Source organism: Thermobia domestica, chromosome 4 (genome assembly GCF_964235325.1).
Source record: "Thermobia domestica chromosome 4, izTheDome1.hap1.1, whole genome shotgun sequence".
Taxonomy (NCBI): Eukaryota; Metazoa; Arthropoda; class Insecta; order Zygentoma; family Lepismatidae; genus Thermobia; species Thermobia domestica.
This window is the reverse complement of record NC_137457.1, coordinates 334,390,494-334,418,051: the sequence shown is the minus strand read 5'-3', so window position 1 is coordinate 334,418,051 and position 27,558 is coordinate 334,390,494. Positions and strand designations below refer to the sequence as shown.

At 34.9% G+C, this 27,558-nt stretch overlaps 2 protein-coding genes across 3 annotated transcripts in view; one reads left to right on the top strand and one right to left on the bottom strand.

The window, feature by feature from the left end:
- LOC145684484 (uncharacterized) overlaps nucleotides 1-27,558 on the bottom strand; it is a 53,612-nt gene that overhangs the window by 4,491 nt on the left and 21,563 nt on the right. The gene's annotated exons all lie outside the window — the stretch shown is intronic.
- LOC145684485 (uncharacterized) lies at nucleotides 5,330-26,993 on the top strand. 2 transcript variants are annotated; one of them, XR_014131310.1, is made up of 2 exons: nucleotides 5,330-11,920; nucleotides 19,694-26,993. XR_014131310.1 is itself a non-coding variant. In XM_081756933.1 (2 exons), exon 1 carries the CDS (start codon nucleotides 15,074-15,076, stop codon nucleotides 15,569-15,571), a length of 498 nt encoding a protein of 165 aa, XP_081613059.1. In that variant the 5' UTR covers nucleotides 5,330-15,073; the 3' UTR covers nucleotides 15,572-16,710; nucleotides 19,694-26,993. The 2 variants fall into 2 exon arrangements, 1 of the variants encoding a protein (XP_081613059.1); XM_081756933.1 differs by having other exon boundaries at nucleotides 5,330-16,710.

Below are 27,558 nucleotides of genomic sequence, written 5' to 3'. Positions count from 1 at the left end.
AGTGTACTATTCCATACGTAAGTAGACTCTCAAACTGACTATGATAAATTACTTTTAAGGCTGATATGTTGAATGATGTCTTCACACTTTTTAAGGCATAGTGCACTTTACAAAGTTTCTTTTGGAGTACAGATACGTGCCTATCCCACGTTAGTGTATCACTTACCCAGAGTTCTAGAAATTTCGTTGTTTTAACGTTATCCATAAATTTATTTTTAATAGATATGATTGGATTATTTACATGTGTATTTCGAGAGTGATGAAAGTTTATTACTGTAGTTTTATCGGTATTTAATTTTAATTTATTATTTTCAAGCCATGAGTTTAATTCTTCTATTGTTTGTTTGATGCTAACTTTCATTTTACTGTCAGTGTATTCAGTAATGACTAGACTTGTGTCGTCAGCAATCATGGTTGGTTTGGCTGTTTTTATGTAAACTGGAAAATCATTGTTGAAAATTATAAAGAGAGTAGGGCCTAAAATAGAGCCTTGTGGCACCCCGCATTTTATTGGTTTGATGTCAGAGGTATATTTGAAACTTGTACCCCGCTAATCCGTGTAATCAATTTCTACGGCTTGATTTCTATCTTCTAAATAGCTTTGGAACCATTTATTTACAACTCCTCTTACACCGATATTGTTTAGTTTTTCGAGGAGTATTTGATACGAAACAAGGTCGAATGCCTTAGTTAAGTCAAGAAAAATGCTAGTACATTTTTTCCTGTTGTCTAATGCATCCCGAATATAATCGAGATAATTAAATATCGCCGTCTCAGTTGACTTTTTGCGTTCGAAACCATTTTGAGCAATGTCTATTATATTATATTTTTCCAAGAAGCTTACTATACGTTTTTGCATTGTTGATTCAATGATTTTTGAGAAGGGCGAAAGTAAGGCAATGGGTCTATTGTTTTTCTACCTTATACTTATCATCCTTTTTATGAATTGGTTTAATTCGTGCTAATTTTAATTTTTAAGGAAACTGTCCTGATGAAAAGGAAAGATTTATAAGATATGTCAAAGGTTCCTCTATATAAGCGGAACTTTTCTTCACTATTGTCATGGGAATGTTATCAAAACTTACTGACAATTTTCTTTTTGCTTTGAAATTATTTGAGCAACTTCGTTAGGTATCACTGGCTGAGGGAACATCGTTATCTGTAGCCTATCTTCCGTAGATTTTTTTTTTCGAATTTAGTACCCGTTACACTTTTATTTCCGATTTCAGTAAAATAGTTGTTCATAATATTAGCAACTAATACTGGGTCAGTTACTTTAGTATCTACATGATTCAATTCAATGTTTCCTATCTCCCTAGAAGATGCTTTATTCGTTTCACTCTTTACTATTTTCCAAAGTGTTTTTGATTTATTTTTTGAACGCTCTATTTGTTTGTCATATTCCATTCTTTTAGCCATTTTTATTACACGTATATATATGCGCTTGTAATTCGCGTAATATCTATTAAGTTGCGGTTTCGATAACTCTTGTTTGACTCTTTGTGTCAACTCTCTAATTGTTTTGCTGGATTTCTTTATTCCTGAAGTTATCCACGACTTTGTCTTATGTGTGTAAATTTTACGAGGGTAGTCGGGAATGCTGCATTAAAATAGTTACTATATATGTTAAGGAAATATTCCCAGGCTTTATCTACTGTAGTTTGCTTGTAGATATCCTCCCTAACTACTAACACTACTAACTTTACTAATGTTACTGTTAATTTGGCCTGAGCCTATAACGCCATCATAATCTGCTATCATCTTGCTACTATCTTCTGCTTTCTGGTTTAAATCATTTGACCTCTGTACTAAACTAATTCTATCCACATAATCTAAACTTACACCAATAGAGCGTGCATTTTCGTTGAATTCAACAAGGCTCTTGTTTTTGATATTTCAACTGTCAAGTACTACAGGAGCTACACCTTTCGTATTTTCTACTGAGACTTGCCATGCTAGTGGTATAGGATCCCTCTTAGGCTATGTTTGACTAGATTACATAGTTTTTCTGCCAAAATTGTTTTACCTATCCCGTTGAAATGCAACCCATGTCTGGTATGATACTCCCGTGGACTGTTGCTAATATCTAACACTTTAACATTTTTGAAATGTTTACACACTTTTATTATTTCTTTATTAGTCTTCTGCACTTCTTTATTTACAATTGATGCTCCAATAAGGTCGTGTCTGTGCGGTATAGTGCTTACTGTGACATTTGTATGTGTTAGGTTGGGTAAGGTTTTTCTTAATACTTCAACTACACCACGAGAGTCATTTTTGCAACGTCATTTGCGCCACATATCACAATGACAGTATCATTTTTGTCATAACTTTATCATTCGTTACTAGTTTAATTATTTCACTGAGTACTGCGCCTGGTTTCACAATCCCAACAACTGACACATTTGCAATACTATATTTCATTCAGCAATACCTGTTCCATGACTATCTCCGAGTAATAGAATATTCCCTTGCACATGAAAATTTGGGGTCTTCACTTTTGAATCAAAGTCTTCAACTTGCTTTACCATCAATACAGGGTTTAATTTATTTTGCACTGGTGTACCGTTTATGACATTTTTTGACTCGCGCACCATAAAATTTTGTCCTGATGTTAACTCACTAGTGGTACTCAGTACCTGAAACCTATTTGTTACCTCAATATCAGTAGCTAATGATTGCTGCTTTTTTGCACGATTTTTGCCGTCTTTTATCTTTACCGTTGTCCAATTTCTAGTTTTATCCCGCCCCTGTTGTTTTACTGTGTTATTTTTCACAGCATCACTATACAAATCCTGTATATGATGTGGATTGTATTTACTTTCTTTACCTTGCACTTCTCCTTGCACTAGGCTGACGTTAGTGACTTGTAGCAATTTAGTAGTAAGTTCTATGTTTTCATTTGTTAGTGCATTCAACTCAGATTTCAGTTACTGTATATCTTCTGTTAGAAGTTTTATACATGCTTCTACACTTTCGATGTCACAATCACAGTTGACTTTTTTTGATGCATTACCGTCTTTTGTTTCCAAAACATGATTGGGGACCTGAAGAGTTTTCAGCTTTGATTTGCTTATAAATGTGTCCCTGCTTCTCATTTTATTTTCACTTATCACAATATTCTATAATACTATTGCCATTGTTTTTTGCCCCACAATTACACAACTTAATACCTTTACCTAAATCTGCTTCCACTACTGTTTTTTGTATACAACCTCTAGCCGCCATGTTTGGCAATATCTCTAGCCGCCATGTTTGCGATATTTTATTCATATTGGGTTAGGTTAGGTTAATAACATTTAATTTAGACAGTATTGCCGGGCAAGCGTTTGCGAGTGAAGGCGGCATAGACCTGCGCAGGGCACATTGTCTTCGTTCGTGGTGTCCCCAATTATTAAACAATTATCCTAATCTAATATCAAATAACCTAATGTGAACAAAAGTCACCAATTTTTTTTTAAGGGAAAAGAGCTTGCCCTTTCTGCTAAACGTTGGCCTTATTTTTTTTTAACTTTCGTAAAAACAATTTGTCCTTATCTCAAACTCTGTAACAATTACATTGTTTATTTTTCGTGGTATCGACTTGTGGGTCCTTCAAAACCTATCTAGTTTGTGTTAAGTAAGAATAAGGACATCATAAGTTACGGACAATATAGATACTGATTAACCCTACAATGGTCGGGCGGAAAAAAATTTCATAAATAGTCGGGCTGGGTCTGAGACCCAAGAAAATAAAACTGCATAATTAACATGTAACCAATATTTTTAAAATAAAAACGTTCTTTTGTGTAATTATAAGTATTTCTAAAGCAGGAAAAATCATTTCAGCTCAAAACTGGTTTTTCCGCTTATTTTTAAAAATATTTTTGTAATTGTTTAGATATTTTTGTCAGTAAATTATATGAGTTTTTCTAGAAAATTATATAAAAAAGAATATTTACTTACATTTTGTTATAGGTAACTAATATTGTAAAGGAAACTTATAAGTTTATTTAACATAACCTAAGGCACCACCTATGTTCAAATGTACTGAATGTCAGGAGGCAAAGTTTTTTAGTTTTCAGTTTTGTCTAAACTGTTATCTAATGGCGGTGTGAGTGGCAGTAGTAACAATTCTTCACACTTATCATTTTATTCCCCACACTCACTGTTACTATCATGGTCACTAAATAATTCAAAATCAGGATCTGAATCGGAATCGTCCATTTCACTTTCATCATCATATAAAATTCTATGAATTTCACTCAAAGAATCTGTTACACGTTCCATTATGTTCTAAAGTTGCTCAAAATACCAACTGAAATGTTGTTCGTATATACACACTCACAAAATGTCGAATATTTAATCACATTGAAAAAAGTAAACTACCTACAAGATCCCTGACACTAGAAAAAAAGAAAAAAGTTACGTGAACGGTCGGGCTGGGTCTAACAGACCCACGCGAGGTTCAGAGCTCTACTAAAAGCAAACTAACATTAAATCAAAGTGGTTTGCAACACTAGCGTCTCTTATCGGTCGTTTTAGGAAGGTATAGGTAATTACAACTCAAACCGCTAATTTTAAGTTGAAAATTTTATTCAAAATATAAGTAGATGGGTCTCACAGACCCAGCCCGACCGTTCTAGGATTAAGAGTAATCCGTCATAAAAATTGTAATTATAGATTAAAAAGAGTATATGCATATAAAGAGGAATGTAACTATAGGATATTGAATTGCACAGTTGGACGAATTTTACACAACATACTGAAAATCATATTTCGTGTATACAAGTGTAATACTACAAGTATGGAACCATTGTAGTGGAACCATCAGTATGTGTAACCTATTAATTGGCATTAGTGCCGTATCGCCGGATCCAAAATCGAAAAGAATAGTATTGCATTCGGCTATATTTGATTGAATTAGATTAAATTGCGTTATATTAGGTTAAGGGTATAAAAGCTACAGTGCAAAAAAACTCAGAGCAACCTGTGCTAGGTGGCCACAAAGAAGCACGAATACGCTTACAGTTAGAGAAAAGCGAAGCTGGTATTTCCCTGCAGGGTCCGAAGGGAGCAGGCGCATCAGCGACGTAGGGTGTACGCGTATGCGAGGGTAGTGAAAACATGAGGATTTTGACAGTCATACGAATTTCCATAGCACTTTTCATGATTTCATACTAGTAACGCTTCACTTGTAAACACAAAGTATAGCTTCTGTACACTGTGCAGATGTACATTACCGTTGAGTTAGAAGTCACTTACCCTCAAAACTGAGGCTTGCTTGTAAACTTTCAAGAAAAAAATGAGTCCTACGCTGAAAATAATATGTTCATTTTCTTTTCTTTATTTTCAATTCATTTTCAATTTACCACACATTGTTCGCCTGTTTTACACACCGTGTATTTTATAAGATTTCAACAACTGTCGCTCGTTATTTTTGAATAGTTCTATATAACTTACACATGATATGTGACACCTTTGACATACACGCGCCATTTCCACACTCCTCTCGCGGCATTATAACAGGTGTACCTCTCCGCGAAATAGTCCATCCGCTTCCACATAGAGTCCCGCTTAGAACTTACAAAATCAACCATTTCTTAACTTTTACTATTCCCCTTACCTGACTTTGACTCATTCTTCCTCACAAACTTAAATAAATTCTCCAACTGAACCGATAGATTTCATTAAAATGTTCCGGTGATACAGCACTGAAGCCTACTAATTTCCGCCGGCGCAGTATTTCTGCACCATGTACAAAATCTTCTATGTTTACATGCACTGTCGTTGTCAATATCCGCGCCTCTGTCGCTAACACACCTGTTCCCTGAGTATGCGCTTTGTGCGGGCACTTTTGGTGCGCTTTTGGCTCTTAGGTGTCATTTTCGCTTTTAACGGCTCCTAACGTAAGTTGATTTTTTTTCCACATTCGTTTATATGACATACACCCGGTCGCGTATTTAAGAATAGGAATTATTTATAGTCGTTAAACAACATGATATTGTAATAGGCAACGTCAAAATTTAAGTTTGCGGACATGTAATATTTACAATTTTAATTAATCAATACAATATTTTATATTTTACCTAGTACTGCTTTTCTATTCTAATCCTAAAATTTCTTCCTGAAATTCTGAAATAATATATATACACTTTTCTAAGAGCCACTTTTTACAAAAACATTTAAAATTTTTAATCTCGATTTCTCTCACTCTAAGTGGCAATAGATTATACAATTTTATCCATATATATTTATAACTATTTTGAGTTTTGCACAACCGCACATGGGGAATATTTATTTCATTTTTGCGCCTTGTATTGTGTGAGTGAACACTACTTCCAGTAACGTAATTTGTGCAGTTTTCTTTTATATACATAAGCCACGATAATATGTACAAGGACGGGATGGTCATTATTTCAAAATCTTTGATAAAATGTCTACAAGATTCTCTCTCTGGAATTCCTGTTATCTTCTTTTTTGCCACTTAAGTACTTGTTTGTAGTGATGGGTAAATTCCCGGGAAGATTCCCAAAAAGGGAATTTATCCTGGAATTTATGTACAATCAGAAAGAAAATTGCATCCTATTACTATATTATGATTTCAGTGTTGAATTAATTTTTATATCATAGCATATTATTACTGTTGTCCACACAGGATTCTTTAAAATCTATATATTCTGAAAGGTACTATGTTACTTTATTAACACTTTATTATATTTAGAGACTACGCATATATGTATATTTATTTACAATATGTTCTATCAATTAAATATGTGTGGAAAAAATTATATAGTAACAGTTTAAATTTATATGTAAGTGGATTTGCTCAACTTGACTCTATTACTGATATTATAAACACATTAAATTTATAAATGTTATAAACCAATTAGATTGGGTGAATGCTAGAAGATACATGTCTCACCAATTTATCAACATTTGCGCATATATATTTATGTTCACAAAATTTGCAAGATACTTACTTATCTTTATATTTTAACACGTAACATTGCCATACATGACCTTTCATTCTACCTATTTCTCGAAATTCCATACGTTAATTCTCATGTAAAAGAAGTCCGAGTACCTCTTCAGAAATATGAGTCAGAGGCCGACGTCTATTACTAATGGTGGTTCAGGGTTTATTAATAGTACTTCATCTCTATTTCTACATAGTTCTAAATTACTTTACAAAATAGTTCCATCATTTGTAAATTAGTACTTTGCTAATTTTGGCTGTTCTTTAACATTGAGGGCCAGCTTTTGTACCTACTTTTTTTTTTTTTTTTTTTTTTTTTTGCGATATTCTATTCCGATGCGGTTGTTTTATGGTTTAATACGTTAAATTACGTTACAAACATTAAATTCAGACAGCACAGCAGAGCGAGCGTCAGCGAGTTAAGGCGGGTTAGAGCCCCGCATGGCACGTTGTTTTCTATCTTCGTTACCAAAAATTCACTTTCTTTTCTCACATAAATCACTTCCATTTACCTTGTACAAATCCCCTACTGCCCTAAAAAAAAATGTGTTTGATACTTTCTTGACTACTTGAACACCACTATCAACTCATTTCTTCCGTAAATCATCCTACTTTTTGCTAGTTTTGGCTCCTCAATATTAGTATTATTATTACAATTACCTTACTTTTTAGTGCAAATGGAAACGGAAGTTAAGATATCATATTATTAGTTATATAAAGTACAGTCAAAGAATTTTTAAGTTTTTAACCTCCAAATTCTTTAAAACCTAGAAGTAAATCATAATATCTTAAAATAAAGTAATTTGTCATATGGTTCTTATAATTTGGAAGATAAAGAAAACAAATGGAAATAAATAACTTCCTGGGAATTTATAGGCCAGGGAAAAAACCCGGGAATATTCCCATTTTTTAAATTCCTTTCCACCGGGAATATTCCCACTGTCCTTCACTACTTGTTTGTAACCCGGAAGAATTACCCCATAATAGTATGCCATACGACAGATGAGAGTGAAAGAAAGCATAATATGCAGTGATTAATAGACTTTTACTTACAGATATTTTTAATTTACGTAACACATATACTGCCCTTGATAATTTTTTACAAAGTTGCATAGTATGCACATTCCAGTTTAATTTCGTATCTAAGTACTGTATATTTTTAATAGATTAACTGAGAGCATTCTTTTGTATCAGTTGTGGAGCCGCTGAGATGAAACTATAACTTCTCTGTTTTATTGTGATTCAAATGTAATTTATTGTGGAACAGCCAAATCGTAGATTTATCTATTGCTTTATTATTTTTCGTGTGTATTGCGTTGATATTATTATCTTTCGTTATAAATGTAGTGTCATCGGCATACATAACAGTGGTTTCTCTTATGTATGTGTCTCGCACCCATAAATTCCACTCCTACCCTTAGAAACGATTTCTAAGGCACTTTGAGTGAATTTTATGGTAATAGCGTAGCACCTAGTTATTTCCTGGGCACATCAGTTTACATGCATATTATCAACCTATGCACAATAATTTGCCAGGTTAATAAGGACGTCTAGAATCATTTAAATTTTTGGGGAATCATTTAAAGCAAAAATAGAGAAAGGGAAATGCTTTTATTATTCTGAATCTGCACCTTGAGTTACTTCACAAAGGAAGATTGCTTGATTTGGAAATTAATATAACATTCATACAGGTTAAGAATCTGAGACCATGCATTAGGCCTATGTTATGATGTATTTCATTCGTTTATGATGAGATATACTCTCTCGACTTTTAAACATTTCTTGCGGGACAAGTTCCATTCCTGTGTGCAGATTGATATTAGAAAAGCTTAACTCATGCCCCTCGTTGTGACATGCTATAAAGGCTGTAAAGCAGAAAACTACTAACCCGCTTGTGCTAGATGACCACTAGTAAGCAATAAGTACTTCTAACCGAAGCAAGAGCAAACGTGCCATAGTCCGACGGTGCGTCCGTGGGGAGCATGTGCAACGTCAACGGAAAGAATATGTATAAACAAAAGGAGTGGGAAAAACATTTTTATGGTATTAAACCCTATGCTCACTTCTTTGAGACACTTTTATGATCACACGTTTCCTTACCACACTACTATTATAGACCTACTTTATCATAGCTTCTTTATGGAGTATTACATCGTTAAAACCAGACAGTTTGCTCTATGGCATCGTCATTATAACTCATGTTATAGGTAATGTAGTCATGAATGTGTTTTTTTAACTGACCATTGGTCTTTTGGAATAATATTAAGTACTTACACTCTTTTTGTCAACATACCTCAAGTTGAAGTAAAGTGATACAAATAACATAATAAAATCATCTTTACCATGTAGTCCTTCCCAGGGATATCGTACACAATATATACATTTATCATGAAGTATTGCTACATGTTTAATAGTTACTGATAACATTATCATTTCAGAACGCAGTTGCAACTGTTCATCTAAGTTATGTATAACGTTCTGACATAAATTTTGTACTTAGAAATTCGTCAATTGGAATTCGACCTCTTGCACTGCTTTTCGATTTCGATTATGCGTTTATTTTTATGTTGTTGACATCATCACCATTGAGAAATTTTTCTGAGTGCTCATACGTTTTATAAATAGTAGCGATATTTATAAAGAATGACAAGGTATGGTGGCGATTCCATTCGCGATGCATACCATTGGAAAGTTCTGATTTATGTTACGTTACACAATTGTACATAGAAGAAAGAAAAAAGAAAATATCTAGACTTGGTTCATATTAACTATTTATCTTGCATTGATTCACCCCTCACGATAAGGAGAAATCTATGTAAGGAACTAAACTGACATATGATGAACTACGATGTATGTCGATATGGTCATTTATTTCATTGCCGGAATGTTCGTTGGGTACTTACTTCCTCTATTATCATTGGTGATTATTATAAGAACATTTGGTGTGGACTTTGTGCTGGACAAACACTGTGCTCGTGGGTTTTCTTGGGGTTCTCCCGTTTCCTCTCATTTTATTCAATCCACCATTTCATTCATTTCTCATCATCACTGTCTCCTTTAGCCTAACCGGCATAACGGTGGGACGTAAAACTTAAATATTTCATTTCATTTTTTCTAAGAACATTTACTGCTGCATTTACATCTTTGGCGTTAATTATATATTGAAAACTTTAAATGTACCGTGTAACCTCCTTAAAGAAATAAAACATAATTGCATCAATTGATATAAAATTACTTGTACTTTTATAAACATGGACGACTTTTATAAAAAATAATATTGCTGTAAAGAATAATAACCTTTGTGAAAATGTTTAAAATAATATCATGGATTCCACTTAAAATTAATTGTAACATTATCAAAATGGTATAGATGTACTGTACGGTGACTTTGACGGAATAAAAATAACAAGAACTGTTATGTTGTTCTGCATATTGTCAAAAAATTATTATTATAGAGGTATATTGGATCTATTATTTTTGGATAATTTAAAATTCACACAGCTTATGCAACCCATTGTCTCAAGGAAAATTTTCCGACATACAGAATATCAACGTGATTCACAATACACAAATAAAGATTTATGGTATGAGGTGGCAACCTACTACGTCTGATCAAAAGAAAACAAAAACTACATCCACCATATTAAAGCATGCTGCTTCTCCATTAAATGAGTGACCAGCTGGTTGGACACTGTTCAGCCCTGGCGAGTCTGTTGCTTTTACTTGCCTGATGCTTTTATTATTTCATTCTCGTTTTTAACCTTCGTGATCAAGGCTTCAGGGGAGAATTGAAGGGTAGGTAGTGCAAAGGACTTGAGGAATTACAGTTACGGTAACATGATTCTATGCACGTACTAATCTTTTTCTTCACAGTCTTCAGAGTATAACAATCCTCACAATCAATCGACGTAAAAAGTAAAAGTGGAAGGAAAGGTTTCTCAGGAAAGAGAATTGAGTGCGAATTTTGATCCAAGCTACACAACTGAAAATGCTGCTCAAACCATTATCCTCTTACGATGAGAGATTGGCTATCGAAACATAGTAATGTACATAGACACGGTTAACTAGTTTGTAAATATTAGGAAGTGAGCAGAAATTGTTTTACTTTGTCTTAAAATCAAAATTATATTAGAGTAATGTTGAAAGTTCGCCTTCGTTTTTATATTCTTTCTGTTTTGATTATAATAAAGATTCTTGTCCTTTCATTTATATATAAATTAAAATTAAATATATAAGTAAAGCAGTATGCACGTCCACGTGTGAGTAAGCCATGAATTTCGTTACCAAACCTAGAAATCGAGAATTTTTTTTTTTAATTTAACAGAAAAAAGGAAGAAGAGCTTTCATACCATGCTGTTTTTATTGTTGTTGTGTGGTTATAACGAACTTTTCAATCTTGAAATTGAAAATTTTTAGACCATGAAAAAGCTGTAAATTTGATTATTTAGTTTGAGTGTAAACCCTGTAGGAGTCATAGACAACTTAATCAAATAGACTGCATACCATTCCCTGTATTTTTCCCCTTTATTTTTTTTCCTCGTATATATTGATATGAGGTAGTTGAGACGTTTTATGTACTTGTCAATTTTTCTAAATAAAAATATTTTCTCGTTGGTTATCAATATTGATTCTTTTTCATATATAAAAGCAACTCGCCAACTAACGTGACATATCTTGTAATATTACATTATAAGATGTATTTAATTAATACTTCGCTAAAGTTATGATCCTTGTGTGTAGGCATTCGATATTTATTGTTTTTGCTTTTATCATTTTGCAGCACTGAGATTGACAGCATTATACCGCGAACTGCTCAGGTGTTTGAATCTCAAGAGTTGGCAGTTTACTAATTATAAAATTATTCAAGATCACTTCATACTATCTCCTTGTAGTCTCCGTAACTAGATGACGCTATAAAGTCTCGTCTTGTAAATTAGCAGAATGTGAGGAACTCTGTTTTAGGTAATGATATTAAGATGTCAATATTAAGATAGTGTTCTGATAAATGGTGCAACCTGATTATTCATTTTATTTTAGTTTATATTTTTAAACTTACATCAGTATTTGTATGTAGCATGGAAATGCACCTATTTACTCGCTGTATCGACACCCATTCACTGTTTTTCTCCACAATGAAGCACTCCGATATAGGACATCCTTCATCATTACACTATATAAAACATATTTGTAGGTATTCTTCACTATACAGTCTCACTTTCATTTTAAAGAAAGTCATATAGTGTTGCCATTGAGTGTTACTCAAACAGAACAGGGGAAATCAACTTCCCGATCGCATAGTTAATGCGCTGAACAAGAAGAAGGAAATAGTTTTATCAAATGTGGGCATATTAGAGAAAGCTAATTTTATAAGCGCATTGAGGCTCCTTCTGACAATATTCTTTTCTGAACTTCAGTTTTACTGTTTCTGTACAGTGCTTAAACATTGTTTCTAACGAAATACAAACATGGTCAGTTGAGCCAAGAGTGGAAATTATTATTCTTCGTTGTTCTGTCAAAGAAATAAAGAAATTTTCATGTGTACTTCCGGCCAAAAGAAGTCTAGCACTCGAATAAAACCTGTTTATATATATACAGCTGAATGAAGAAATGAAGAAGTGTGTTTACATTCGATCAGCAAATTAACATTTCAAGAAATTTATTGTTTGCCAATATCATATCGAAATTTACTTTGTATATTAGAACATAGTAACATACTGAAAGCCGATGAATATTTATCTTAATAGTGCTGTTCAAATACATATTTTTAACATCTTCTTTTGTAAGGTTCCCTTGTATCCAAAGTTTCATATTTCTAACGAATAAAGTGTCAAAAGTTTTATTTTCATATTTTAAAATTTAAGTGTTTCCATATTTTTCAAAATATACGAGACGTGGTCAAAAAATACGGTGAGTAATTTTACCGTATTAGAAACAAAGTAATAAGCTTACGTGTAATTTGATTTAATCTCCTTCGAAGTACTGTCCTTGGCAACTAATGAACTTATCCCAACGTTGAATCCATGGCTGCAAGCATTCCTGGAAGGACATTCAGCTGCTCTGTCGTGACCCTCTCGATACTGACGTATGGTGTCAAAATGTTTCCTTTAAGCACGGTTTTCATTTTGGGGAAGAGGCAGAATTAGCACGGTACTATATCCGGACAGTACTGTGGATGTGGACAAACACCAACATTTTTATCGACAAAAAAATCATGTTCGTCAGTCAAAAGTCGGAGAACGAATTTCGCACCTGCTCTTCTCATTGGCAAATCAGTTGTCAAAATGCTTAAATTGTGAGGTACTAAGTTTTTCGGTAAGCTCTTAAATAGTTATTCGCCTGTTTGAACAAACAATTTTGGCACTTTATGCACGTTTTCTTCTGTTTTTGTGGTTAATGGACGTTACAAACATTGCTTGTCTTCTACCGACTCATTTCCGCTTTTAAATCGTTCATACCACTTGCAAACAGTCTTCAGAGTTACAGCATTATCGAAATCCATGATGGGCGACAGACATGGTAAACACGGCCTGGCTCTGGACCCGGACTGACAAGTCAGAACATGTTCTATATTTACCCTGCCTGTCTCAATGGATCAGGCTATCGAACAAATTACATCAAATGGGTGTAGCATCAGCAGTTGCTGCTTAAAGGAAAATAAAAATCATTTATCGTGGTTTTTGATCACATCTTGTACGTGAGTGCTGTTTTGATCCCTGCATTCAAAATTCTGAGATTCTTGATGTTCGTTTTCTTTGGATTTTGTTCGTTTGTTGCGCACTGAATAAACTTTTCTTTTTATTGACTTGTTTTCAGTAGTCATTCTATTTTATTTTATGTATTTATTATCTACATTGAAACAATAGTTTACAGTTCCACATTAACTGAGGGTCCAATAACTTGTATTAGTGGTTTGGTCTATATAATTCAGTTAATCCTGAATTACCTTTAACAGGTTTCGAGCCCTATGCTTGAGCCTGAATTAATGAGGAACGTGTTCTGGGAAGATCATTGGGCTATATGTGTGTTCCACTTTCTGAGTAGTGAATGAAATGAGGAAATACATTGACCGTTGTTATATGCACTACAGAACAAGCCAATTTCGTTCGTCTTAAAGTAGTTCACAATGCATTTTTGCAAGTCAGGCTCTAAAGAAAAGTAAACATAATAGATTTATTTTATTTTTACTCGATTATTTGTCATAGATTGTCTTTCATTTATTTATTTACTTCATTGTTACTCACTTAGGAAGTACCGTAGTAGAATTGATTGTTTGATGTAATAAGAGCGTAAGCGAGGTTACGCCCTTTTTGTATCAAACGCATAAGTGGTTTTTACCACGCTTGTTCAGCCTCCTGTCAAAATTTCAACTGAATATCGGAATAAAATGCTGCATATTACATTGTTTTATGTAACAAAGAAACCACCACTTAAATTTTCAACATCGTTTTTCTCCAAATGCATATATCAGACTTACGCCCTTATTACATCAAACTCCTCAATTAATATTTAACTATTTTCAAGGATTATTTTTTAAAATAGGTAAATTGAAGTATTAGGTTCACGATGCTTAAAACTAGCCATTTATGCAGGATGTACAATCACTTACAACTAAATGACTAATGAGGGAGTAATAAAAAGTGATAACGGAGAACTTTCAAGGAAAAAAAATCATAACACAGGTTGACATGGATTATGGGGTTTGGAAAGAAAGGGGTTTTCTTTACTAATTTGGAACCCGTAGAACACAAGAATGACATAAGTTTTTTTTCATCACCCTCAGTTTTCTGTGCACACCTACCCCCTCTCCCAACCTATTCAAGGTTATTACCACAAAAAGAGACTGTGAAATCAACTTTATAGTTTCATTTTTTATATGTGGCAACATCGCTTATGTGTAGGGAGGGGAAGGGGGAAACTACCAGTGAACACTATCATTCCTGCGTTATCTACTCGGAAATAAACAATGTAGTGTGAATGAGGGCGGGAAGAAGGAGCTTGCGTTACTGATTGCCAACGGTGTTTTTCGTTTATCTAGAAATTGTTTGTGTTTCGAAGTGCTGTTGCTAAAATGTCAGGACGACAGTTTCGTAATAGCCCTGATACATTTTGTTACATATGTGGAGTTTACGTGATAAGTTCAAGACGCCGACAAATATCGGCATTTGTTCGAAAACATATTTCGCTTATTTTGGAATGAAGCTCAGAGATCAGGACAAGTCGTTTGCTTCACACATCGTCTGTCATACTTGCGTGGAGCAATTACGGAAGTGGAGTGCAGGTAAATTAAAAAGTTTGAATTTTGCTATTCCCATAGTATGGCGTGTGCAGAAAAAACATGTGGATGACTGTTACTTCTGTATGACAAACGTAACGGGATTCAACAAGAAAAACATGAACAAAATCGTTTATCCCAACTTAGAATCAGCGATTAGACCTGTGCCTCATGCTCCAGGGCTTCCAATCCCCTCTCCACCAACGTCAATGGATACATGTGTTTCTGAACTGGATGTAAGTTTTGAAAGTCGTGATTCTGACGTTTCCGTAGGTGGTAGTGATAGCAACCCGAAACCTCTTAATCAAGCAGAACTAAATAATTTGGTGAAAGACTTGTGACTCTCGAAAGACGCAGCACAACTTCTAGGCTCGTCGTCTCAGTGAAAACAACTTACTTGCACCCGGCACATCTTATTGTACCGAAATCGTGATAAAGACTTCAGAGACTTTTTTCTTGAAAGAGGTTCAATGGTGTTCTGCAAAGACATCGTCGGACTATTGAACAAAATGGGTGTTCAAACGTATGATAGTAAGCAATGGAGGTTATTTATAGATTCCTCGAAGAGAAGTTTGAAGGCGGTATTGCTACATATTGGGAACGAACTAGCATCAATTCCAATTGCGTATTCCGTACATTTGAAAGTCATACAGTACCATGAAACTACTTGAAAATGTGAAGTATGAAGAACACCTTTGGCTTGTATGTGGTGACCTCAAGGTGATCGGAATACTTATTGGCCGGCAAACAGGGTACACAAGGATGCCATGCTATCTGTGTGAGTGGAACAGTAGAGCGTATGATGAGCATTGGAATAGAAGAGAGTGGCCTAAGAGGGAAAATCTACTAGTGGGATCAAAGAACATCGTCAATGAGCATTTGGTGGACCCAAAACGCATTTTATTGCCTCCACTACACATAAAACTAGGACTTATTAAACAGTTTTTGAAAGTATTGGATAAAACAGGAGAGTGCTTCCAATATCAGTGTAGTCAAATCGCAAATCTGTCAGCTGCAAAATTAAAGGAAGGCATCTTTATTGGACCCGATATACGTAAGTTGATGTCTGACGAAGGCTTCGAAAGTACAATGTCGGAAATAGAAAAGCAAGCTTGGGAAGTTTCAAAAATGTTGTGCGACATTTCCTTGGTCAGAATAAGCACCCTGAATATAAGGAGATAGTGTAAAATATGTTACAGAAATTTAAACAATTAGAATGCAAAGTGAGCCTGAAACTACATTTTCTAATGTCACATCTAGACCATTTTCCGGACAATTTGGCTGGCACATCTGAGGAATATGGTGAACGGTTCCATCAGGAACTTGAAACTCTGGAACGTCGTTATCAAGGTCATTGGGGAATCAACATGATGTCTGACTCCTGCGGTGCATCACACGTGAAGGAGAAGTCACACACAAGAGGAAGAGTATCAGGCGTTCATTAAGAGGCAAACGTCAACGGAAGTAATACCTCCGTCTGGTAAGTTTGAAACTTCTTACTGTGTATATTGCATAGTATCATGGGCGGATTTTGGAAAAACACCCTGGGGGCATGAGAGAGCAAGGGGGCAATTCCTTGAAGGGTGGTAGGGAAAGTAGCTTTCCCTGCTGCTAGCAAATACTTGTTTAGCATTAATACTATATTATGTCTAGTGATGGGTAAATTCCCCGGAAGATTCCCAAAATGGGAATTTTTCCGGGAATTTATGCACAATTACAAGGAAAAGTATTCTATTACTATATTAAGATTTCGAAGTTAAATTCACTTTCTATCACAGTACATTATTACACTTGTCTCAAGGGGATTCATTAAAATGTATGTTCTGAACGGTACTATGTTGCTTTATTAGTACTTTATTTTGTTTAGATAATACGCATGAATATATATTTACTTACAGTATGCTCTATGAAAGTAAATGTGTGGAAAAAATGGTATAATAAGTCCACATATTTTTACACCTCTAAACAGTTTAAATTTATAAGTAAGTGGATGTTCTATACTTGAATCTACTACTGATGTTATACAGGGGCGGATCCAGGACAGACTTCTCGGGGGGGCGATGGGTTGTCATACTGCTACTTTTAAGGGCTCCAAATTTGGGATGGGTTTTATTTATATATATAAAATAAGAAAGTTTTCTCTTCTGGGGGGACCATTGCCCCCCCTGATGTTATAAACATATTAAATTTTTAAATGTTATAAACAAATTAGATTGGGTAACTGCCGTAAGATACATGCCTCACCAATTTATCAACATTTGCGCATGCGCATTTATGTTCACAAAATTTGCAAGATACTGATTTATCTTTATAATTTAGCACGTAACATTGCCATACACGACCTTTCTTTTTACCTATTTCTCGAAATTTCATGCATTAATTCACATGTAAGAGAAGTCCGAGTACTTCTTCAGAAATTCGATTCAGAGAGAGGTGACAGACCGACTTATATTACTATCGGTGGTTCAGGGTTTATTAATAGTACTTCATCTCTATTTCTACATAATTCTACATTACTTTACAAAATGGTTCCTTTTCAACATTTGTAAGTTAGTACTTTGCTAATTTTGGCTATTGTTTAGCATTGAAGGGCTAGCTTTTGCACCTACTTTTTTGCGATATTCTATTCCGATGCGATTGTTTTGTAGTTTAATACGTTAAATTACGTTACAAACATTAAATTCAGACAGCACAGCAGAGCGAGCGTCAGCGAGTTAAGGCGGGTTAGAGCCCCGCATGGCACGTTGTTTTCTATCTTCGTTACCAACAATTCACTTTCTTTTCTCACATAAATCATTTCCATTTACCTTTACGGTTTGTACAAATCCCCTACTGCCCTAAAAAAATGTGTTCGATACTTTCTTGACTAGTTGAACACCACTATCAACTCATTTCTTCCGTAAATCATCCTACTTTTTGCTAGTTTTGGCTCCCCAATATTAGTATTATTATTACAATTACCTTACTTTTTAGTGCAAATGGAAATGGAAGTTAAGATATCATATTATTAGTTATATAAAGTACAGTCAAAGAATTTTTAAGTTTTTAACCTCCAAATTCTTTAAAACCTAGAGGTAAATCAGAATATATTAAAATAAAATAATTTGTCATATGGTTCTTATAATTTGGAAGATAAAGAAAACAAATGGAAATAAATTCCTTCCCGGGAATTTATAGGCCAGGGAAAAAACTCGGGAATATTCCCATTTTTAAATTCCTTCCCACCGGAAATATTCCCACTGCCCATCACTAATTATGTCATTCCGAAATGGCTGAGGGCAATGCCCCCCATGCACCCATAAATCCGCCTAAGCATAGTATAGTAACTATTCTGTATATAAATATCCTTCTTGGAATATTATATGCATATCATGTTGTATTTATAACTATGTAACTTTTTCATACTGCCTCTATCGCCATGCAATAGCTTTCCGATTCCGCTGGTTACAGATTATAATGATGATTGTGAAAAAAACTTGACGTGATGTAGGAAATAGGCTTCATTTCCGTGATCAGCGTACTCGATTTATTCCGAAAATTTATTTTTATGCAATGCCTAGAAGAAAAGTGACAATTTGTCGACCTATGTAAATAAACTACTGTGCAGTTAACGAAAGTTGGCTTCTGACAGCTGGACAGAACATGTAATGTATTGGAAGCGCTGTTGTCAAAGGCTCTGCAACTAACTTAGAACGTTTAACTCATAATTTTATAATTGTAATAATAAGAAAAGTACATCTGATTTCCAAGTAACAACTATAATAGTACTTGGAGTATTAATATTCTACAAGAAGATTGAAGAAGAGTTAACACAAGTTTCTAAACGTATGCAGCTTCAATATTTCTAATCTAATGCAGAGCCTTTACAATCGAAGTTGGGTTCGAATACTTTCTTGTTAAAAAGAAGGTACTTTTTAACCTACTAAAATATACTTTAGTTGACCTTCTGCCTTTATAACATAGGTATTTTTCAAACTCATCCACGAATTACAATAAGTTACTGCTTCTGTGTACTTCGAATACAAATTCTCATGTAACAGGCAACTAGGAGACTTTTTTCTGAGTGCAATTGGAAGCCGCATGCAGAACAGACTAGACTGTTTCATGCTAACTTAAAAAAAGAAAACTAATTATTTTATTTAAACAGCATTAAAGAGAATACTTGAGTTAAATAAAGTGTAGAAATATTTGTAAAGCCGAAGCTGTCTTTTACTGTCTAAAAATAGAAGGCAACATAATTGGTTCCCGAAATAACACTAGAAATATAATAATAACATTGTGATAACCAAGACACATATTATATAAGTATTAATTATTCTTAACATAATTGCTGTATGATCGTTCAATTAACTATTTGTTTTGCCTAACCCGTATATAATTTTCTTATTTTTTCTGGATATTTTTGCATACTAGAATGTTAGTTTCTGAATATTTTAGAAATTGTTTTCAACTTTTTTTTCTAGACGAGTTGCAGAGCAAAAATTGTCACATTCCTTGTAAAGAGCAGAGAATGAAGAAATTTATTGCTATGTATCATGTGCACAAGCTTAGAAGAGAGGATGGATATAAATTTGTGGTGCTTTTGATCAGTTGTGAGCATCCATTTTGATATCTTGGAGGTGTTGGTTAAAAACATCGAATTTACACAAGCTGGAAGTGTGAACGAGTACGCAAGTGCGACCAAATAGAACATTCACGAAATTGAGAACATGATAAAAATTCTATTTTTGAAACAAAATGTACTAATTGGTAAATTTAAATTTACTTAGCACGTATGATGGACAAAACACTTTATATATACTTAAATCTGTACTTACGGAACTTCTTGAAAAGTTTCTACGTATTCTTAACGTTTATTCAGGCTCACATGAAACTTGTCAAGTGTAATGTAAGCCTGCCATTTGGTCAGTAGAAACCAAAACACGTATTTATTGAAAAAAAAAATCATAATCATAATTTATTGCATCCGTTCATCGTCATACAACGAAATTAAACATGTCATTTATATATATACCAGTATACATAAAAATCGTCGGAACTCTTGCAATACCAGTTATTTTTCCTTCTTTTATAATGTTTTCATTTAAACAGATTGTTGAATTTGTTGCCCGTTTGTTGCAATACGTTCATGGTGTGTGGTATTTTGTATTCATTTTACATGTAGGCTGATAACTAACCAAGTATTTATTTTTATGTGTGATCATTAAAATTGAAAAAAGCAGGTTTATAATTATTAGAAAATATATGGGTATGTTCTAAGTTAAGAGCTACGAAATAAGTCTCATATTAGCGGTACAAATCTGAAATGACATACATCATTCTCTGTACTGTATAAACTTGTTAAACTGCATTTAGATAAATGTAAATAATAAGTAGTTTATTATCGAAAATTAGGTTTTTATTCCTGCCTATAAAGGTAATCAAGAAAGTTCCGTCGCTTTTTCACCTACCACCTTCGAACATCGATATGTCACCTAAGACGTACCTGGACGATCAAAAATAGTCCCCATCAGCATCGACAACCTGCTACCAACGATCTGGAAGGTCATGGATTCCATCGTAATAGAACTTGGTGGCCCGTGAAGCAAGGAAGGTATAAAGTGTATTTTGCACCTCTACTAGGAATTTGAACTGGCATCCTCTAAGGTGATTGTCCAAGGAATGGAATAGATGATAACCGGACGGCGCAATGTCCGGGCAGTATGACGGACGCAATAGTATTTCTCATCCAAGATTTAGAATGGTGTCTCGGGTCATCCAAGCCACGTGGGTGCTTAGCGTTGTCCTATGACAGAAGATCCCCTTTGCGATTCAGAGTTTTGAGTTTTTCTTGAACACGGCTCAACTGCTGGCAGTACAAAGTTACATTGATGCTCTGACCAGCAGTAGCAGTTCCCGATGCACGATGCTGAAAGCAGTCCATCAAACACATAGGAGGACCTGCTGGTGAAGTGCTGCTTTCGGCTGTTTTCGAACTGGTTCATGGTATGGTAACGAATGATAAAGGCGCCGTGGAGCTTTGTACAGTACCCACTACTCACTACATATTAACACCATGTCCAGAAATGACTCCTTCCTTAGATGAGACAGCAAAGAAACGCAGGTGTCTGCTCGCGTTGCCTTCTAGCTCGGAATCAAATCATGTGCCATCTATCGACTCAACTTGTAGTGCTTTCCAAGTTGATGGAGGTGCTGCCAAATGGTATCTCCACTCACAGTGAATTGTAGTCCCAGTTCCTTACATCTTTGGTCATTGTTCGCCTCAATTGCTGCCTGAAGATCTTGATTTTGTACGTGTGGTGGTCTTCCGGCTATGGTGTGTCTTCGAGTGTTTCGTCACCGTCCTTAAACTTGTTAAACCACCACTGCACTGTCTGCGTAGTCACGACACCCTCACCAAAGGCGTGCCATATTTTCCGCCGCGCTGCAGCGCTATTTGACCCCAGTTTGAACTCGTATAGCATACAAGTCCTTGTGACGTTCTGTGGAGGTCCCATGTTCACTCTGTCCTTGCGCAAGTTCACAGTGTAACTGAACTGTCACAACCACATAGTTTGTTGCGTACACCCACACCAAGAACTGACTTTCGTCTTATCTCCATTCGCATTCAACTTACGGTGTGAGGGCCAATTGAACACAGACCTCCAAAAAAGGGACAGAACTTTCTTGGTTCCATTATAGTATTATTGAACACATTTACGTTTAGATGTGTATATTACACTTTAGATTTTGTTAGTATTTCTAATGTTTCGATCGGGAATAGCTTCAAACGTCACCATATTCTTTGATACCAATGAGTTTTTTCGAATATCTCATTTCCAGAATTCAATATATTACCAAAGTCTGAATTTTTAGAAATTTATGTATGATCTGTACACTCTTCGAAGAGAAAATGGAGCCAGTTGAAAATCAATTTGTAGTGCTTTTAACCTATTACTCGCATTTATTTTGATATCTTACTGTGGTCCATTGATATCGTCGATCCTAGACCAGCTGGTTTGGAAGTGCATTATATGATTCGTCTAATATTTTGTTCTTTCTGGTTAGATCATTGGTTCATATCAGACGGGACATCACCATCAGTGAAAAGTTATTTACATCTTTTAACGTACGTTGTAGTATTGCGGATCCTTTACGTATAGAGTCGTCAAAGGTCTGATCATATACAAGAGCTGGATAAAAGTAATGAGAACAGTGTTATAATTCCTACCTGGTTTTATGCACATAAAACCATCTATTACGTTCCCTCAATTTAATCACCTCCCATCTCTGTATCTTTTTTATCACACATGTGGAAGGCACCATAACCGTCAGCGCGTCAACCTTTATCAATGTACCGCAGCGATCACCATGTTGTATGTGTGATTTCTTCCCTTGTGTTGTGGTGCTTTCCGCGAAGTGGTCACCTTTGACGAAGAGGTTATCACGAAGTCCGAAGAAAATACTGTTGTGGACTGCATCCACTTGCCACTTCAATCTTCATCCATGCACGTCGTTCGTCTTTACGAAACACATTGTTATGGCGCATCAAATTTCCTTCTTTAGGACATTGCTTGTTTTGACTGAATAATACATAGTCGTTATCACTCCCCATACTTCATTGTCTCACATTCCCTTATCACCTACGGAACTCCTGTAGTGCTGAGACAGCCTTCTGACGTGTGAACAGTGTTGCCATTACTTTTCTATCTAAGGGCTGTATTTTGGGAAAGTATATACCATTTTTTTTTAAAATTATTTTCATCAAGTAAATATGAAGTTGTGCAGGTCTCATACACTATAAATTTCTTCACAGACATAAGGATTAGAGAAACGAACATGTAAGATAGGAATCATTTGATATAAAGTTAATTTAAGAGTATTAAAAAAAATAAGTACATCTCTGAAATGATCACTTGTAATAATCTGAAATATTATTACGATTATACATATATTCTTTCTATATCCCTGTTAAATTATAATAAAAAATTCCCCTTTTTAAATTCTTTCTCCGCCACTGCTTCTGCAAAGAGCAAGTAATTTTACTCTCGTCTCTTTAGTTTCGACATTAAAAATTCTATTTAAGTAAAATAAATGGCTATAAATAATTTATGTAAATCACGGGAAAGAAAGGAAACCATCTCATCCAATGAGAGGTGGTAGAACGTTTCCCTGTAGTTCTCTTCTACCGCCCCCCATCTCTAACTCCATTGTTATAGGTGCTTTTGGCCTTTTGTCTAAAACAATTGGATGATAGTCGAAAAAGACTGCTAAAATCTGTCATGTTTGCCTGTTATAATTTTGAAGAACCTTTGTGAGCACGAAAGGGCCAACTGATGTGAGCAAAAATAATTTAAATAAGCATATACATACTATTCGTGTGCCATGCCAAGGACTAAGAAAAATAACATATTTATGAAATAAAATTAATTAAGTGAAATAGGCCGACAGCAAAACTTTGAAGATTGAATAACAGAAATTAAGCATCGAAAGTAACACAACAATAGCCTGGCCAGCCATGTTTGCAGTAATTGGAATTACCCACCATTAAATCAGAAATTTAGGATTTTCCAGCAGTGAAAAGAAATATTAGAAAATGTATTTCATATGCCTTCCACCGATAAACATTAACAAGGTTTGTCGATTATTATTTTGCATCACCTACATTTTTCTCTTTTTTCTTTTTACCTCTTGTTATAGCCGCCCGGGAAAATTTTCAGTTTTAAACATGGAACATAATGTTAGCTTAGACAAGAGGGGATCACCAGGGTTCAAAAATGTAGTTCTTTCGACGAGGCATCTGCCAGAGATCCTTGATGGTCTCGGCAGATGTCCTGAAATTAGAACATGTAATTTTATAATTATCGTTATCAATATTTCCCCTCCACTCGATGTAGCAATAAACCATTGCATTGAAAATGAAATGAAATCTTTGAGTTTTACGTCCCACGGTTATGCCGGTTAGGCTAAAGGAGACGGTGGTGATGAATAATGAATGAAATGGTGGAATGAAGAAAGAGGGAGGAAACGGGAGAACCCCGAGAAAACCCACGCAAACGGTGTTTGTCCACCACAAAGTTCACTTGGCGGGGGCTGGGATCGAACCCGTGACCCCAAGCACCAGAGGTGAACGCTCTACCACTGAGCCACCGCGGCCCCTTAAACCATTGCATTGTCAACAGTGATATGTCAGAATGTAATTTTTTTTAACAATCCACAGTGGGTAAGATATTTCCTGAACAGCTAACGTATCACACCGGAAAATGTATAATAAGTGCTGATTTCTAACTTTATATTCTGTGATTTAGTAGTAGTAATGGTCAAGGCCACGGTTAAAGTAAGTACATGCGTAATGATGAGAGGGTGATATTTCGGCGTCTTAAGATGACTGTATTTCTTACTGACGAAGTTGAGCAATTCCGTATGTGTTGAGAGGGAGCAGTTTTGGTTGGATTAGGTTACAAGTTGCAGTGAAGGAAAGTTAGACTTTAGATAGAAACCAACAGCATAATAATGAACTTTCGTAATGGAACAACTGATTATTGTTCAGATATAGTGTCAAAGTAGTTTCTCATCATTATACATACTTCATGTGTCTTCAGAATTACAGTGTATGGATTTTTTGCCCTACTACCCCCGTATTCTATTATTTATGCGCAACTGAATGATAAGATTTCGCTAATGCGGATAGTATTTTCAACTAAAACTGTTTCATAAAAGTTGTAATCTACACTTAAGTATTTCTTACTGCCGAACGGCAAGGAAATATTTTACTCCTTTAAGCTCAAACATCATTTCAAGTGGGTGACTTGCGTTTTGTGTGTCTGTCATGCAGTAGATAACGTGTTGTATGTGTGTTGATTTGGTAGGATGCAATTTTCTGTTGTTTTCTGCGATTTCGTTTTTGTACTTTCGGAATCTGTTAAGTGCAAGGAAAATATCGACAGAGACGATGTTAAACTTTTATTGACTACCCACTACTATAATATAACACGCCGCTCCCTTGTTATATATTTCCTACAATTCATCTAAACGTATTGATTCAATTTAGCCCTATTCCGTGACATACGGATGAATTGTTTAGTAACACGTGCATTACTAAAAGTCCCTTTGGAACGACCGAGCGTACAAAGTAGAACAGTATTTGCAAATAATTTGGAAGTAAAGTAGAATGAAATAATTGTTGATCGACGCATTGCGATATATAGTCAGGGTTTGCCCAAATAGGCCCAGCCCGAAAAAACTCAGCGGGTTTTTTCGGATTGGACCCACCTGAAAAAACCCATCTGGGTTTTTGACCTTTCTGTTAGTATATTGAAGTCTATGAGTTTTACGTCCCACGGTTATGCCGGTTAGGCTAAAGGAGACGGTGATGATGAGTGATGAATGAAATGGTGGAATGAAGAAAGTGGGAGGAAACGGGAAACCCCCGAGAAAACCCACGCACACGGTGTTTGTCCACTACAAAGTTCACTTGGCGGGGGCTGGGATCGGGTTAGTATATTATTGGTACAACTAAGGTGATTATATTGATAGTTATTTTTACCAGGTTTTAAACTTTTTTGGGCGAATTATATGCTTTCACGTTAAGGTAGTCAACAACATTCAACATAAGACCTTTATAAAGTACTGAATCCACTGAGTAAATGGATTTTAAAAAACTCAGCTTGAGATAATTATAGAACAAATTAATGTGTGGATTATGCTTATAGCCAATTTGAAGTAAAATAAGCAATTTTGTATTTTAGAAAATACTTTCCGTGAATAGTGTGCTTCCTGACTCGGCGCCGCTGAGGGACATTATCCCTCATACGTTGACAGGTTTAAGATCATAGGTGCCGGTACCAACAGTAAATATGTAAATACACTAGTAAAACTATTAGTATTATTTCTTACCTTTTACGGTCACAAAAGTATTCAGTAAAATTTGGTTTACCAACAACAGTTCAGTTAAGTCATTTGTTGCTATCCTTCTAATAAGCATTCTGTAGAATCTACACCAGCATTAGCGTAAAAATTCTTGTCAAAATTAAGAAGTTTAATGCTCGGAGCTCCCAAGACTACGTAACGCTTACTATTTTAACTGCTGAATTTAAAGTTCAGTATTAATGGAAGTTTCGATGTACAGTAAAGCATGCTACTTCAAGAAAACCCCGTCCTGAAAGAAGTGTTCGGGAAATTCTCGCAATTGAACCTACAAGGCATCGGAAGAGAATACTTCAACAATTAAACTTTTTATTTTACGTTGGAAGAAATTTAATTTCATTTATGACATTTTGAAACATTTACTTTAATAAAGTATGAATTATAGGCCTATCTTTGTTAATTGTTTTAAATTTTCAGAAAAGAAACGTCTTGCAGAAAGTGCTCGGGAAATTCCCGTAATTGAACGCACAAAGCACCGAAAGTGAACTTCGACAATAAAACCATTTATTTTACGTTGTAAAATATTTATTTTCTATAATACATTTTGACGAATTATGTCTTAAATTAATATAGCTATTTGGTATTCATATTTGGCGAACGCCACAGGCTCCTGGGAAGACTCGATCTACATTTGTTCGTAGTGTTCAACTTTTGGTCTTTTAAATTTCAGGATATAAGCTGGAGATACTCTAAATCTTCTGTATAGATCTTTTCGGCATACCAAAGTTACATTACAAAATGGCGCTCTTTCTTTCTTTTCCTTTTTCTTCAAAATAACGGATATTCAAGCTACAAGAAGCAGTTTTCGGTCTTTCAAGTTAAAATTTTCAAAGTAGAAGCACGAGAGATTAAATTACCTGTATATATTTTGGCGACATGAAATTTTAAAATGGCGGCCATTATTCAAAATAGCAAAAATCCATGCTACAGGGTGCAATTTTCGGACTTTTTAAATTGAAATTTTTTAGGGTAGAAGCACATGATATTCTAAATTTGCTGTATAGATTTTTTCGGCTATCCAATATAAAATTTCAAAATGGCGGTCATTTTTTCAAATCAGAAGTGAATAGAAAATTGTTGCCAGTTGTGACAATGACAATCATGAAATGTAAATCATGTTTTAACATTTTTACCCCAAAGACATTGAAATATTTCGAAAAAAACCCGCATGGGCTTAGGTGGGTTGGGTTTTTTCAGAAATACCCGTTTTTTTTCAAACCCTGTATATAGTAAACAACTCAAACATAGAAAGTCTCTAAACACTCGGGGTACAAGGTAAGACCGTTCATAGTTGAACTAGATCTGAAACAGATTACTGAATTCGTAAAAGGAGTTGTGATTATGGACTGATGTCTTTACTATTCCGTAAGTGATTATATATCCTTGCTCATGTAAACGAACCAGAGCAAGTTAATCAATGCAT